The sequence below is a fragment of the Botrytis fragariae genome (genome assembly GCF_013461495.1).
Source record: "Botrytis fragariae strain BVB16 chromosome Unknown tig00000000, whole genome shotgun sequence".
NCBI lineage: Eukaryota > Fungi > Ascomycota > Leotiomycetes > Helotiales > Sclerotiniaceae > Botrytis > Botrytis fragariae.
In genome coordinates, this window is record NW_023500986.1 from 1,622,254 (window position 1) to 1,638,255 (window position 16,002).

Genomic DNA, 16,002 nt, shown 5'->3' on the forward strand with positions numbered 1-16,002 from the left:
GGGATGAAGGATGGACAACGCAGCAAGATTTGGATTGGGTAGCAGGGGAATGATGAGGGGGGAACTTGGAAGAGATGCAAGAGAAGGGAGGGGGATGTTGGAGAGGGAGAGGGAGAGGTCGACAAGTCAGTGTTCTTATTGCAGTAGTCGTGGTAGTGTTGGTTGTGGTGGTGTACAGCTAGATGAAGAAGCCTGGAATAGCATTCAAACAGATGAAAGTACAGGAGATTGAATGAAAAGTATGGATCCAAGGCTCTTTCTTCATACGTATGTGTATACAATGTGTGTTTTATGGGCTTCATTAGAATGGGAGTGGCTAGAATCGGCAGATGAAGATATCCATATAAATCTATTAGATACCTACCAAGGCAAGGAAAGATCCAGGTGTATTGAGATTTCTGTCATATACACTCCTTTATTATGTTCTATTTCAAAGCCAATCAATAATAGACATAATATGGAATGAATTAGTTCGAGATAGTACGAGTAGAATGGATTGAATGGATTGAATATGATTTTAGTTTGTACTTCTGTACTTATTTCTATTTAGAGACCAATTATACTACTGGAGTCGATTCTAGTGCTTGCTGTACGAAGTGAAGTATCCTCCTCCTCCTGCCTACTCATACCATACTCATATTGTTACTATCCTTCTTCTTTCCTCTCTCCCCCCCCCTCTCTCTTCTCTCTTCTCTCCCCCAATCACTTTAAACACGAATGCGCGATGGGCCTTCGAAAAAAGACATAACCCCACCAAAATACCGTGCACTATACCTATTTCCCTCTATCCGTGTCCCGTACACACACCAAGTACCAGTCTACCACCCACTACCCACCCACCACCCATTACCACCAAGCCCACTTTAGTATCATATCCGCGATTCACTTCTTCCAACCCACCCACTTATCCATTATCGCATCGCTATCAGTTCAGTCACATCCAGATAAAACCAACATAACTTTCAATCCATCATTGGCGCATTCATATATCGAAAAGAATAACAGTCGCATACTTGTATGAATTAAAGTCATAAATTCACAAAGTTCACGCGACTGTAAACAGCTACTCAAGGCAGACGTGTTTTTGGATTGATATGTCCATATTTACTATCCAAAACCAAGTCCATTTTACACTGATCAACCTAAATATCGCGCCTAGTACCTTCTTGATTGTCATAATCATATCGTTCGCATATCTTTATCTCATACAGACTAAAGCCCTTCCCATACCAAGTTGGAGCGCATCAACAGACATCGTGAAGAATAATAGAAATCATGGGCACTACGATAGAGGAGCTAGAAGGAATGTTCGACGACCACCCCTCGTTAAACGCATCTCTGCAGGACTTCGAACAAGGAAACATAGAGATAGATCACAACCCGCCTCGCCGTTTTGGTTATCCTTCCCAGCATTCGGGCTTCCGCAGCGACACGGACTCGGAGGACGACCTAAGAGACTCGGTATCCAGAGGTGGCTACAGTCCGCCAGCATGGAGACGAGAGGAAAACGGCAACCGAAGCAGCGGCTTTTGGAATCGGCATAGTAATATATTGGGAAAGAGGCACAGGGAACTTTCTAGAGAAAGTAGTCCGGAATATGAGAGTGCTGATGAGGGAGGTGGATCTGATCCGACTCTTGCCGCGGCGGTAAGAACCAGATTACCAACCGGTTCAATATCACCGGAAAAGAAGAGAAGCCCCTCTCCGGGTCCATATCCTTCGGGAAATGAAGATTTTGGAAAGACGTTTGGCGCGGTAGTTAAACAGGAGGATGGCCACGAAGGCGCTTTGGTACCTTCGATGGAGAACCCCAACAACTGTATGAAACTTGGAGTAAATGTATTGGTTCATATGCTGATGTATAAAAAGTTATTCGATTCGCATTTAAAACCGAAGTACAACATCGTACAGAACCGTTTGAAGCTGCATTTTCATCTATGAGTTTAAAGTTTGAGAAGATCATGAGTTCATGGGCTTCCGTGTGCAGTGCGCTTGTGATAGCGATTATTTCCATTTTGACATTACGAACACTATTTCAACCCTCACAACTACCACCAGTCCCGGATCTTATCAAGGTCGCGGGACTTGCAAGAGCTTTTGAACCTCTAATATTCTATTCAGAAAATGGGATTCAACAAATCGGCGATATACAGCAGACTGGTATTGCGGTCTGGGATCTTGGTGAGAGTGTACGCTCAACAAATATGACTTCTGCGCCTGTCATTGTTGCGGAACTCGATGAACTGAGTGAAACCCTCAAAACTTTGTCTGTTGAGTTAACCAGATTCTTTGCCAATGTTGACGGAGATGTGGATGGGTAATACTTTCTACTTCTGTTGCTTGAAATCATCTGACATATCTAGTATCTTGATCGTTATGGATTGGGCGAAACGAGAACTTGCTCAACTGAATCATCTGCCGCCATCTCCCCTTAATTCAGCGTTTGATAATATACACACACTTCTGAGTCGAGTAGGAGTTTTCGAAACTCCTACTGGGACACCGACCAAAATTGGCGTTGTCGCAACGAATATATTCGGCATGTCATCGCCTCAAAGAACACGTCAAACACTTCAGAGAACATTCAACGAATTTCTATCAGTGCTCGAAGAGGCTATTAGCTCTGAGCTTAACCACGCTCTCCATCTCTTTGCCATCTTTGAAAAGATCGATCATCAATTCAAAGCATTATCTCGTAGCGCATCTCGCGAGCTAGATACCCAAGAAATGGACGAAGATAAACTTCTCTCTTCACTCTGGACCAAACTTCTTGGTCCCTCCTCCAGTACCCTTCACAAATTCGAGAAGAATAAAAAGCTTCTCGCCAATATCCGTTCTAAGACTATTCAAAACAAATCTGTCCTTCTCGATCACAACGGCAAATTGTTAACATTACGAGCAAATCTAGATTATCTAAGGAAAAAGTTAGTTAGTCCGCTCGTAAGGACAAATAGCAGCACGATTCGAGTTGAAGAGCAAATTCAAGGTCTAGAAGACGCGAGTGGATATTTAGGAAAGGTTAGGGAAACGCAAAAGGGGAAGTTGATGGAGATGCTATATGGTGCAGGAAGCGGGAGCGCAAGGAGAGTCGCAGGAGCAAAGGCGGTGGAGATTGAAGGGAGATGGGAATAATTCTGTTTGATTTCCTTTTCTTTCCTCTTTCTCCTTCTTATCCTTGCGCGGGAGTATAAACGGATGAATGGATGGGACCAATTGTATCAGTGAAGGGGGCTCACTTACTTACTACTTGCTTTGCTTGCTTGCTACCCGGACGGTGTTTTTGGTGCAGTAACTGGAAGGTAGATAAATGGAAGGGAATCATGGTGCATGGACCGATATCATTGATGGGATTGGATAGGTGGCGTGTTTTGATCCATTGGTTTTTTTTCATTTTCGCGGTTGCATCATGGATTGGTGTTTGAGGGATAGTCTGTTTTGGTTTTAGGCGTTTTGTGGGATAGGAATGGGATGGGAAGGGATGAGGTGGATTTTATAAATTTAGCATGTATTCACAACTCATGTATTCTTCTCTTCTTGTTTTGTTATGTTTTGTTTCTCCTTCTGTGGTGCATAGTGGATGGATGGGAGTTGGATTGGGTTGGGGATATTGAGGAGGTGTTATGGGTAGTTGGTTGGTTGGATAGGATGGAGCTGGGAGATTAGGTAGGATGGGGGAGCAGGGAATGGGGAACAGGAAAGGAGGAGTACATAGCTTAGGAAAGCAAATCAGGAAATATACTTTATATCTATCTATTCATCTTTGTGTGGATGATTGTTGTGGAAGTAATACTCGCAAGTGAAGTAATCACATTAAGGAAGAGGGGGAAGATGATGAGTCAAAGAGAAATAATCCGGATGTGTATCTGAATTAATGGCAAAGGTATTCTCATTGCATTTATTCCTATCCAGTGTTAGATGTCTTCCGAGGAAGCGAGGTAACTAACTATCCTATCTGCATATACGTTATTCATGCTCATCCATAGCCCAATACCACATCCACAATCAACCTCCACATCCACAGTCAACAACTCAACTCCAATGCGCCCTTGACACCCACCTCAACGCCCGTTTTCATTTCATTTCCTTTCTTAGAATTTGCCTCTTCTCTCAGCTTTCTAATTCCCGGTTCTTAGGATCTAATTCCTGAATGCCAATCGTCCATGCATCGCATCTGAATCTTCTCCCCGCATCTCCCGCTTCAAATTTTGCTTTGTGTTTAATGCCGGATCAGATTTCTCTAGTATCGCATCTTCCTCTTCTTCCTCTACATTTTGCTCTTTTATCTGTTCCAGCTCTGACTCCTGACTCATTTCCGGCGTAGGTTCTTGGGTCATCTGCGTTTGGGAAGATTCGCCACTGTGTAGAGATACACCCGAGTCGATATTGTCGCCGCTTGCAGTATATGTCTCGTCGGCGATTTCATCGTCGGTCTCGATGTAGTCGTTGTTGTTGATGTCGTTGGGTTTTAAGAGGGATTTTTGGAAGGGTGCTTCGATGGACCAGTCGGTTATGCACTAGGTATGGGAGATGGGGATTAGTGAGGGTTTAAGGGGCCAAGGATAAGAATAGGGAATGATAGGGAATGTGAAATTTGAAAGATGGGAAGAACATACCTTAACGTCCAATTCTGGACATCGATATCCGTAGATCTTCCACTTTCTAGCCCAGTATTCCTCGACTTCTTTACCGAATCTCTGGGGTGCCAAGAGTATTAGTCGCCAGCTTAATGCGCCTCTTTTTATGTCTTCTTCCACAGACCATCATGCAAATAAAAAGCGAAAAGCACATACCTGTTCCACCGCAAACCTCAACACTTCCTTCATCTCCGCTTCTACCTCCTTGATCGTCATAAGAATTCTCTCCTCGCCAAGCATACTCCTCAAGCCAACAAAATTCCTCATCACATCCCTCTTCGACCTCATCTCATCAAACATGCCTATCAAAAGCTTACACCACGCGCCCTCCATCTCCGCTCTTCCAATAATCGTGGCACCCTCTTTCTCGCTATTCGCCCCCTCCCTTGAATTCCCATTTCCCTTCCCCTTCTTATCCCTATTCATTCTCAACCATCCATAATAATTATCCACCTCCAAGCAAAACTCCAAATACCGGTCTTTATACGCTGCAAATTTGAGAAATACAGCGGTGTGAGAGGGATAGCGTGGTGTGATGGCTTCGAGAATGTGGGTGCAGGGGATCAACCAGAGACGTGCCCAGGGACGGTAGACGAGGGTTGGTCGGCCGTAGATAGAGAGAAATTGGGGTGCGAAATCGAGAGTGTGGTATTGGGATTCGAGGACGCGGACACCGGCGGATATGAGAAATTGTTGGTCGGTTGAGGGGGCGGCAACGGGCGGGTAGAGGGTGGTTGACATGGTTGAGATGGGGTGTTGGGATGTGGTGGTGGGTGAATTTTTGTATTCGAGAGGTTACTTGGCAAAGACTGGTGGTATGTATGAAGACTTTATTGAACTTCTCGAGATTCGAGATGGAGGTGGAAGAATCTTTGAGAAGAGCTTTGTGGTGCGGTTTAAATAGAAACCAGCCGCGTTTGTTTGGTACAGCCATTCGAAGATCGTGAAATTGGATTGGATGGTGGTATTCACTTGAATTTTGTAGAAGCGGAGTAATATATGAAGTGGATCATCTGGTGATAGTGAGTAAAGTGAAATGAGGGATTTGATATCTGAGTGTGTAGTAGTCATTCACTTACCTTCATCTCGAGGAGATTGCTGCAGATTCTGTGACGCATTGATATCTAAAGATCCAACTGTCACTTGACAATCATTCATTTCATCTTTCGAATCTTGTCCGGGACCCAACAGCAAATGATCCTCCTTCGTACCTTGCTCATTATCCCAACTAACTATCTCGCATAGCCACCCATCTATATGAATCCAAAAACTGCAACGACCTTCACCAAGAAACAATGTCCAGATGGCTCAGTGGTATAAACACATTGGGTCTTTCACATCCCCTCAAACGGGACCTCTGCTTCACGCCCGAAGACTTTGTCACTTGAAGAACTCAGTTCGTCTGATTTGGATTAATTCATGTTGTGTGTACCAACTGATTAATCTTTTGGAGTTTTTGGTTATGATAGAATTTTGGGGTGTATCCTTTGTGCGGGGCTGCTGTAGAGGAGAGAGGAGTGAAGCGAAAGTGAAGTGAAGTATGGAAGGATATCATGCCTCTGGTGCGACAACTTTTGTGAGAAGTATCAGAGATGCGGCATGATGAGTGAGTGTGAGGTGTGTACAATTTCAAAAGTCTGCTCTGTCAGCCTTTTGAGACTCAATCAACATTGAAGAATCGTAATCTTGAATGCTACCAGAAGCTAGAAAACCACTTGATAGCTCTTTCAAGCTCAACACGCGGTCCATGGCTCTGACTAGTATCAAACTTGACCTTGATACCTTAGCGCATCACGTAGAGAGAGGAATTTATGCTATAAAAACAAAGCAATGAAAGCATGTGTTCTGGCACGAATAAATCAGGTGCGCTAGTCGGTCTTCCTCGAATTTAGTAATCACACTAACTCAGACTTCTTTTTAACCCCCACACTTTTCCATTTCCCCAAAATGCCATCTCCGTAAACCCTCTTCCGACATCACAAAACCAAGTCAAAACTCAAGATGGACTTCAAGGATGTTGCGAGTATTGCGAGTAAGTAATGCCATTTACTTTCTACTCTTGATCAGAATACTAATGATCACTTGTATAGAGGTAGAAAAGAATGATCCAAGTCCATCTCCGGAAACCGGAATCGACAATCCACACAGGTATATTTTTGCGACAGAGGAGCCAGTATTCCATCGATTCCCTAAACTTCCTCAAGAGGTTCGTGATATGATTTGGGATTACGCTGTCGACCGTAACTCAACTTCTGAGGTTGTCTCTGCCTCGCCTACCTTTTCCAACGCCCCTCTTCTCTCTCAAGTATGTCAAGAATCAAGAGCGGCCTGTTCAAGGAGATACTCTACTTTCAAGAATCCAGATGGATCTGGCATGGCCAAGATGGATCTGCGTTGCTTGGAATTAGACTTTGAGGCATGGATCGACTATGAGCGTGACGTACTTCAACTGTCTTACATGTTTTGCCATTCGGTAATGAATGAGAGCTACCTGTGGAGCAGTCTCCCTTGTGTTAGGCAAGCTTACAAAGATTTATTACTTCCAGTCAAAACCCTTGTTAGTATGCCATGATTCGGTTCTGTATGAGCCGCAAACCCGCTACCTACTAGCACTGAACTAATATGATTGTCTAGGGTATTGACGAACTTACATTATGGGGATTGATAGATGATTCTGTTAACGTATGGAAAAGATTCGCTGAGATCTGCCCACAAGTGACGCATTTGAAGATAATCGAAAGGGGTGAAATATGCATTGAGCAGAAAATACCTCATAAGCGCTGCTTACAGCGCATGACTATGAATGATTTACGCCCAGGCAGTTTAATGGACCGAATTGCGAATAAAATGGACAGATTTATTGCTAATCACGGGCCATTGAGTTATGAGGTCGAATTTGCTGAGTTTGCCCGCGACCCGGAGCTAGAGAAGAAGATCGTGAAACGCAAGAAATGAGAAGAAGAGGAGGCTTTTGATGAAGCCATGTATAGCTCGTTGAATCGCTTTTAAACGTATACAGGCAGGGAAAAGAGGAGCAAGCAGCGATCAACGAATGGCGGGTGGACATTTGGATGCAGAAATTTGACGTAAGATCAAAGCAAGAGGCTGCAGAGGAGGTTTCAGCTCAGGGGGAACGAGAGGGAAATCTCAAACAGGGTTGAGCTAAACACAGAAGGTTTTCCCAGATACTTCATTTTTACAAAAGAAGATAGGAGGATATGGCACTCGTATGTTCGCGGTGCAAAACAGAATTGAGCAGGATAATATTAGCATTTTAGCTCACATATCAATAACGGCAATATAGTCTCATACAATGGCTTCAAAATTGGCCTCAAAATGTTTCTGCATGAATTTTAAGATATTCAGAACGTGAAATGTGAACAGGAATCGTCTGTAGTATAAGAAGTTATGAATTTTTTCAAATTTTAGAAAAAATGTTTCATAGATCCGCGAACTGATAGACATTGTAAAGAGATAATCCACGGCCTTTACTCCTTGCACACTGGCGGTTACTCTACTCCAGGAAAAAGTAGAGAAACTCAGCTCCTCTCTCAACATCCCATATATTCCCCACACTCTCTTCACAAGCAACCCATCAGACCACCCCATCTTTCACAAATCCCATAAACCAACCCTTCAATCCCGCCCTAATAATCTTACCACGTACATCCTCAACCTATTTCCCAGCACACCACAACTTCTTACTATAAACCCATCTTTCCCCCGCCACATCCTCCACCGTATCCGGGTTGAACCAGAATTTCTCGCCATGCGCATGGTATGTTACGCCGCGGAGACCGACGCCGAGTTCTGCTGCGTATGTGCGGTCCTGTTTTCGGGTATTAGCGAGTTTCGTTTTGGAAAATGTGTTTGTTTGAGATTTGAGTGAGAGAAGAAGATGACGTACTGTGTTATTACCCTTCAGTTTCCCCTGCCATAGTTTCTTCGTGCATGTGAAATGCCAGTGTTTCCACTATTTTGTTTGCGGGTATTAGTATCATTCTCCTGGTATTTCTCAAAATCCACCATTTCCATCTCTCCGCCCTCTCCTCATCCACCTACCTCCATCGTCCCTCCCTCTTCACATCCTCTCTCCTCTAATCATCCCCAAACCTTCCCACCCCAGACTCTCAACCCGAAATCCAAAAACAAGAAGAGAAACTCACAGCCCACTCCTCCCTCTCCCAATCCTTTTCATTCTCCAACGCCTGCCATCTCCAATGTTCATTGTACGTCATATTAATCGAGCACGTCTCAATCCCATTATCGATTATCTTCCCTACAAACGGTTTATCGTTATCGAAGGGGAAGGTTGCGTAGTAGACGAGGCATGCTTGAGTAAGGACAGGGAGGAAAGAAAGAAAGCCGAAGAAGAATGAGATAAAGTGGCGCATGCTGGACGTATTGAGCTATGGTTAGGATTGCTTTAATCGAGCGATAGAGGAGAACCTACATGCGATAAGTGCGGATCTGAAATCGATCAGGATCAGAGAGCAAGCATCTCACGATATTTTCACATCTATACAACGACACAAGGTGTAGCTCTCCACGCAAGTCAACAGGATTCTCAAGCCTCTAGTATGGCGAGCATCAAAACAAACAGAACCTAACCAAATAAAATCAACCGTAAGAGGAAAATTTCATCACCAACCCCTTCCATAAATAGAACCTCCCCAATATTCTCCCCTTGAGTAAAGCTGACGAATCCATGCCTCGATTAGTTTATCCAAGCTCTTGGCAACTTCAGCCTTTATAGAGAAGAGAAAAATAAGAGATATGTAGTGACGCATTACTTTTTCGGTATTTTCATCCCTTTTTTCATTTTTGTAGAGATATCTAGTTGTCCCTAAAAAGAAAAATAGGGCGTTGTTCGCTTAGCATCATGATTCGACAAAGTATCTAAAAGAGTAGGGAGGCTGAAACCTCTCATTTCATTCAATCTCCTCTTTATTTCAAAGATATAGGAACATAATTGACAGTCTGTTAGACTTCTAGCTGTGTGCTACGTACGATATGTAAAACTCATTTGATCGAGATTTCACACCTATTATAATATGTCACGATAGGCCAATTTGCAGTATGAAAAAGGTCTGTGTTTGTACTTCAATACTGTTTTTTAAGCTGAGGTTATTGCACACCCAAATTGGAAACGCAACTTGAAAAAATTACTGTGATCTACTGAAATGCAGGAGTTTCTGAAATAATCAAATGAGTGAATAGTGAACGGAAAAAGGAAAGTATCTTTCGCTCTCAACAAACAATCGACATGGTTGAAAAATGCCTCGACAAATGGAGATGTTGAAAATTGGCGTCTGCTTGCCTACGCACTGAGGCTTTCGGGATTCAGTGACCTGGAAATCTAAGGATACGACCGGATCATCCATGAAACAGATAAGTGATCTGCCCGGGAACAAATCAAAATGTTTAGATCCAAAACATCGACTCTGTAATATCTTGGTGGATACTAATTCTGCCTTGACCTATCGCACTCGTTGACGGTGTTGAAGGATTTCCAGGCTCTGGTGTAGTTCGACCTGTTGGAGGATCATACTGATCTGCAAGATATGCTCTCATGCGAGTGCACAGCAAGTCTGCGTAATATGCAGGCGGGCATAGACTTACAGCCTTCGTAGCTCTCCCGAACAAGTGGCACATGTTGTGCGTCAATTCTTCAAGAGAATCGGCTGAAGTCTTGTGAGGAGCTTTGACTTTCTGAGACTTGAATATTTCGTCTTGAATGACAAAATAATGGCAAGGTCTGGCCGTTCCCATAAGACTTTGATGCGGTTGAAGAAAAAAGTCCCAGTTGCGAGATTCGGTAACACCACGATCGACTACAGTTCCGGCTGGACAGTTCGACTTAGAGTCTGCACTGTCAGGATCCTTTGGGTAAAACCGCGTGTGGTGACGCTTACCGCAAACTATAATCGAGATTCGTGGCAGGCTTCTTTTGGTATAATCTGCGGGATACTTCTGACGACAAGCATTCCTGATTTTTGGAAGTTCTTGTTCAAGCAATATGTTGTATTGCCCCTCCGATACACCATCTCTATAGATCAGAACATTTTCAGGCAATGTTTTATTCTTTCTCTGCCAGATGTCCAATTGCCTAATGAACATAGGTTCGAGCTCTGATACCGGCTCTTGACGAGCTTGGCCTTGTAAACGGCAGATACCGGACCATTGACCCAACAGCTTATCGGTGCTTGTCACCATGGCGGCAACACTTGGTGCTGTGTCTTTTGATCCAGGGGATGGATGTGTTACATCAATCCCAACAACCATTGTCTTCCCTTCGTTGATGATTCCAAGCTTGTCGATTGTCTGATTGATACCGCCAGCCTTGAGATTGAATTTCAATGCGACATTACCGAAGTATTGCGGGTCCCCCTTTGTAAACTTGGAGTGTTGTACGCAAACTGTATGTATGCCGGCTCTGGTATCTCCAAACCGCTTTATCGTGTTATAAAGCATTACATCATCCACTGGAAGGATGCATAGAAGAAACTTGGGTTTCTTTAGGTTTGAAGATGTAGACATCAGTCGGAAAACTCGTTCAATATCGGCAGACGTAGCTGTCTCGTTGCCATCTATATGCTTAGGGGAAGGCGCGGGTCTACCCATCCAACCTTGGACTCCAATTCCTGCACCCTGAAGGTGGGCCCTAAATTGCTCAACTGTATCGGCCGCATCGTTGTGGTTCCATCTGGCACCACGTTTGTCGGATTCAACCACCATGTAAGTCCAGTTACCTAGATCTCCGCAAGTATGGAAACGAGTGTCCCTCATATTCCAAGAACCATCCATGGGTGTCTTTGTCATTGGGCGATGTTGTCTGTTCTTGTAATTGATCACGGGTGGTGGCAACACACGACCTTGAACGGTTATAAGGCTGTTACCAACCTGGACACCAAACTTAGAGAGAAGAGGATTTTCTTTATTGTTCAAGCCCAAAACTTGTTTACCGGAAGTGATAATAGACATGGCGTTCGGCTCTGGCCTTCTATTTGCGAAATCCAACATCAAACGAGTTTGATCTCCAAGTAAAGACTTCTTCACAATCTGACCTGGCTTTATGATACAGACCTCCACCGGCAGGTAGGACGGGTTGAGGTCGTTGCCGACATTGACTACAGGAAATTTCGGATCCAAAACAACGTTCGGATATCTGGATTTGAAATAATCATACACGGTAATGTATTTGTTGATTGTTGCGGCTGGCTTAGAAGAGCCCTGCTTTGATCCGGATTTAGGTGGAATTTTCGCTTTCGCTGATGATTGTTCGGCGGAAATCCAAAACTTGACTTCTTTTGGCCCAGCGCCATATCTAGCAATCTGTGGGGGATGCTCTTCGGTTCTACCATCACTTGGGCGAGCCAAGTCCCAAATCGTCTTTTCTCGGGGAATGACGATACCGGACTTGGGCTTTTTTGCAGCCAAGTGAGTGACTTCTACCCGCTTTCTCTTTATCTTATCCACAACACTATTGGCATGACCAAGTCTTTGAAAGAAAATGTTCAATGGCCCCCGCTCGAGGAAAACGGAGTGAGTGACGTTTACGTTCAATAAAAGTCGACCAGTAGCTGGTCTAACACTCTGATAAAAGCCGCGTATAGCCTCCAATCCATAATTCAGGGTCGTGAAATTATGCTGGTTGCCAGCTAGAGCTGTGGAGAAGTGTCTATTATTTGCAATAGAAACAGTTCCTTTCTGGCTCTTGGCGAAGAATCCCATCACCGTATTCATGGCCTGGATAGCTTCCTCTCTTTGCACCTCTGGTACATTAGCCGCAGAAATATTTCCTAAGCTTTGTACAAGATCGGGAATAGTGTAAGACGTTGGAGAGCCGATCCGAACCTTGTAAATTTGGGCATTTGCAAGTGAATCGTCTTCCCCTTCGTTTCGCCAAGGAATGCTGAAAACACGTTCCTCTTTGAAGGGCAATTTGTTCGGTGTGACGATCATGGAAGCATAATCAGTGGCAAGAGGAATGTTTGCAAATTCTGGCAACTCGAGGATGAGGTTGAAAAGCTGCTCCCGTTTCTTTTTTTTGTCGTCCATGCTCGGGGATATAGTAACCGGGTAACGCCCCAAAGCAAAATTGGGGCTTGTATTTAATGCAAAATAATTAGCATACAGCTGAACTTTTCGACCACTCTCGCCGTATCCTGGGCGAGCTGGAAATCTTTGGTTGAGCGACATCTTATCCAAGGCAGTGATCCCGGATGAGCTCTTATGGTAGTCATCTTCCATTCTCGCGACTTTTGCATCAGGGGCTTCCGCTGGATAATTAGGATCCCTGTAGAACGTGTTAGATCAATGCTCGGAGTACAATGCAAGCACCTTACTTGAAAATGGATACCGGGCCACCTCGACCTCCACCACGGCCTCCACCACGGCTACCATAATTACCACGATTTCCACCATCATAACCACCACCTCGCCCACCACGATCTCCACCTCCTCTTCCCCCATCATAACCACCTCCTCTTCCACCACCACCACCTCCTCTTCCACCACGATCTCCACCTCCTCTTCCACCACCACCACCTCGATCTCCACCTCCTCTTCCACCACCACCACCTCGATCTCCACCCCCTCTTCCACCACCACCACCACCACCTCCTCCTTGTCCACCTCGATCTCCGCCGCCGCGACCACCGCGGCCACGTCCACGTGCGCTTGGGTCAAAAGACATGGTACCGCTCAAGAGGGCTCTCTCAAAGGGAAAGAGCGCTGAGTGTATCTACGAGTGGGTGTTAGAGAGCAAGTTAAGAAGGCTAGACATAAAAGACTGAGCGATGAAAGTTACGACGATGAGTCTTTCCAATCTTGGAATAGCGAAAGTAAAATATTGTGTTATAAGTAGAACATTACGACTTGAGCATGTGCCATTTGGCTACCAAAGCGGGCTTGCTTTGTGAGTGGGAGAAACATGTTGTTTGGTGGAACCGAACCCCAAAGCGTGAAACAACAAAATGTCTTATGAGCATTAAAACATAAAGAGATCATATATTTTGCGTGCTGATAGAGAAAGGTGAAAAGTAAATGTGAATTGAAGAAACATGAGTGGTAAGTGGTTGTGTGCCAAAGATGATTTGTAGCGATCAAAGTGCTAATCTTAGAAAGCAGAATTGTGCCACAAAAACACAGTTAAGTTATTCCATGATTAGAGAAATTGGATGTTCAGAGAATATGAAGCATACCTTGTGGGAGCTGAACTAAAAAGCCAGACAATTGACCGATAATGAGTAATAGTGACAGCCAATATCGATATTTGGTTGTGTTGCAGTAAAGGCTTTAAGAACAATGGGTCAATGGTATGTTTTCTTGTTGGGTTGGCGAGATAAGTGGCAAGAGGAATTCCAAAACAAATGAGGGGATGGCTTGCTGCAGTAATCGTGTTAGCAGACGCAAAGGGATGTATGATTAAGAGTAATATATGGAGCCTTCTCGCGACTTGGAGAAAAAGCCGAATACAGGTAGGCCTCATACCACCTTTCGATAGCCCGGTTCGAACCAAACTGAAAGATCATTTGATTGCTCAAAGATGTAAATGAGATTCGGCAATCAAACAGCATCTCAAACAGCATCTCAAACAGCTGGCTCTTTCTCCGGTCGCGAGGCTTTGTGAGTAGCAGGACTGCTTGGCTACTTACTTGTTTGTGATCCCCGAGCTTGTAATTAGAACTGAGGGGAACAGACAAACGCTTGGGATTTCACCAAAATCCAAAAGATAGAATATATAATATTTCAGATAAGTAAGTGGTATTGAAATAATAAAATATTCGCGTGGTTGAATAGGACAAGACGGTTGAGAAGAAAGAAAGAATTTGGAGAGAACCTTGGAGGGCAACGCAACTTCAGCTCACAGCCCCCGGCAAGAACGATTGGTGAGGATGCAGTACCATCATTTTGACATTTTATTACCCCACTTTCTCTTTGATAGATGTTTGGCAGAACGATAAAGAGTCAAAAGCGCGTTGTAATTTGTGTAAATCTGCCTCGCTCAATAAATACGATACAACGAGATTAAGATGTCTAAATGCTTCTTTGCTTTCCTATAATTCTAAGCTGTTATGGGAATGTAGTTTTGTACTGCTTTCTTCCTCAGATTCGAAAGTTGAAGAGAAATCTCAACAAAAACTCAATTCGTGCATTCACCAAAGAAGCGGGACAGCGACAGTACTGAGTACATAGAAACACAGTGCGGATCTTTTTCTACGCGTAGTCACATGCTTGATCGAAAGAAGGAAATCCCGAGTTTGTGCCTCCAATTAGGTGATTTGTAGCAAATCATCATTATCTCAATAATTGATTGAATGCGATGCGATGGTGATGTGTCAAGCATTCATGTAACCTGACCAAGTATGCTGCCACCCTGCAGCTCTTTGAACCAAGAAAACTTGTTTTCATTCTCTACTTGCGTCAAGGAAACAGCAAACGAAGAAAGAGTCATCTTTTGGTGCAACTTAAGCTTGTGCAGCCAGCTTAATCCGTGTCAAGATTGAGTAACGATTGCCAGCCTTTCTATACACGGCAGTAAGTTGACAACCTCTACAGCTCCAAGGTAAATAAGCACCGCCCATTGAGATTGCTATTCACACTGCAGGGGCGGCTAAGATGACCTTTACTGAAATATGGCGTATTGTTTTATAAGATCGAATCATCAGAAGCATTGCAACTCCGTTTGATCGTGAACATGCCACCCAAACTCCCATGTAGTCATTTGGCTTTTGTCAATATATCAATAGGAAACAGTCTACCAAAGGGTGCTTCAATTGGCTGTATGAGAAACCACCATTATCTGTTCGAGAATCACGATGCAAGATTGTTTGAATTCAATTCAACAACCGAGAATTGCAATAGTGCGAGACGGTATGCCGCAACTGAAAGGAGCGTCAGAGCCGCCACACAGAAGAGCAGTCGTTGCATTGGTCCCTCCATGTATTGCCACTACCCCGGACTACGGGGTATAGAGTTGACCGATGAGAATGCCATGCACATCTGTGGCTTTCTTGGCTGGCCGCTATGGCGAATCAAAGGAGCTTACGGATGTTGGATGAATCATAGGCATACCATCAACAAAGAAGTCAATTTATTGACAATAAACTTCAATTATTAGCCTCATGACTCTTTCAACTCATAAAGTAATTCAGTAGGTTGACGATGATGCAATTCTTCTCGACTTCTCTGCCGAGCAGGCATGTGTCGCTGCTTCCTTCCTGAGATTTAAGTTGCCTTTTTGAAACCTTTAGGCACACTTGACTGCCGCCAATTCCATCGATCATCCAAGGGAAGTATAACCTGAGGTGTCAAAGTTAATACCATCAATCCAAACAAAACCAAAGTCAAAGGCAAGCTCATC

The 16,002-nt window shown here is 44.1% G+C and overlaps 5 protein-coding genes across 5 annotated transcripts; 2 read left to right on the forward strand and 3 right to left on the reverse strand.

Annotated features, from left to right (window-relative positions):
* Nucleotides 1–1,275: 1,275 nt before the first annotated feature.
* Bfra_006721 (uncharacterized protein) lies at nt 1,276–3,132 on the forward strand (the record flags this gene model as incomplete). Its single annotated transcript, XM_037337091.1, has 3 exons — nt 1,276–1,819; nt 1,870–2,317; nt 2,364–3,132. 3 exons carry the CDS (start codon nt 1,276–1,278, stop codon nt 3,130–3,132), a joined length of 1,761 nt encoding a protein of 586 aa, XP_037198457.1.
* A 1,004-nt stretch (nt 3,133–4,136) lies between these two features.
* On the reverse strand, nt 4,137–5,375 carry Bfra_006722 (uncharacterized protein; the record flags this gene model as incomplete). The annotated part of the gene is made up of 3 exons (XM_037337092.1): nt 4,137–4,514; nt 4,614–4,694; nt 4,791–5,375. 3 exons carry the CDS (start codon nt 5,373–5,375, stop codon nt 4,137–4,139), a joined length of 1,044 nt encoding a protein of 347 aa, XP_037198458.1.
* A 1,260-nt stretch (nt 5,376–6,635) lies between these two features.
* Bfra_006723 (uncharacterized protein) lies at nt 6,636–7,795 on the forward strand (the record flags this gene model as incomplete). The annotated part of the gene is made up of 4 exons (XM_037337093.1): nt 6,636–6,666; nt 6,725–7,191; nt 7,269–7,571; nt 7,625–7,795. 4 exons carry the CDS (start codon nt 6,636–6,638, stop codon nt 7,793–7,795), a joined length of 972 nt encoding a protein of 323 aa, XP_037198459.1.
* Nucleotides 7,796–8,310: 515 nt separating this feature from the next.
* On the reverse strand, nt 8,311–9,028 carry Bfra_006724 (uncharacterized protein; the record flags this gene model as incomplete). Its single annotated transcript, XM_037337094.1, has 3 exons — nt 8,311–8,463; nt 8,542–8,607; nt 8,801–9,028. 3 exons carry the CDS (start codon nt 9,026–9,028, stop codon nt 8,311–8,313), a joined length of 447 nt encoding a protein of 148 aa, XP_037198460.1.
* A 1,030-nt stretch (nt 9,029–10,058) lies between these two features.
* Nucleotides 10,059–13,332, reverse strand: Bfra_006725 (putative rna interference protein; the record flags this gene model as incomplete). The annotated part of the gene is made up of 2 exons (XM_037337095.1): nt 10,059–12,933; nt 12,983–13,332. 2 exons carry the CDS (start codon nt 13,330–13,332, stop codon nt 10,059–10,061), a joined length of 3,225 nt encoding a protein of 1,074 aa, XP_037198461.1.
* Nucleotides 13,333–16,002: the final 2,670 nt, after the last annotated feature.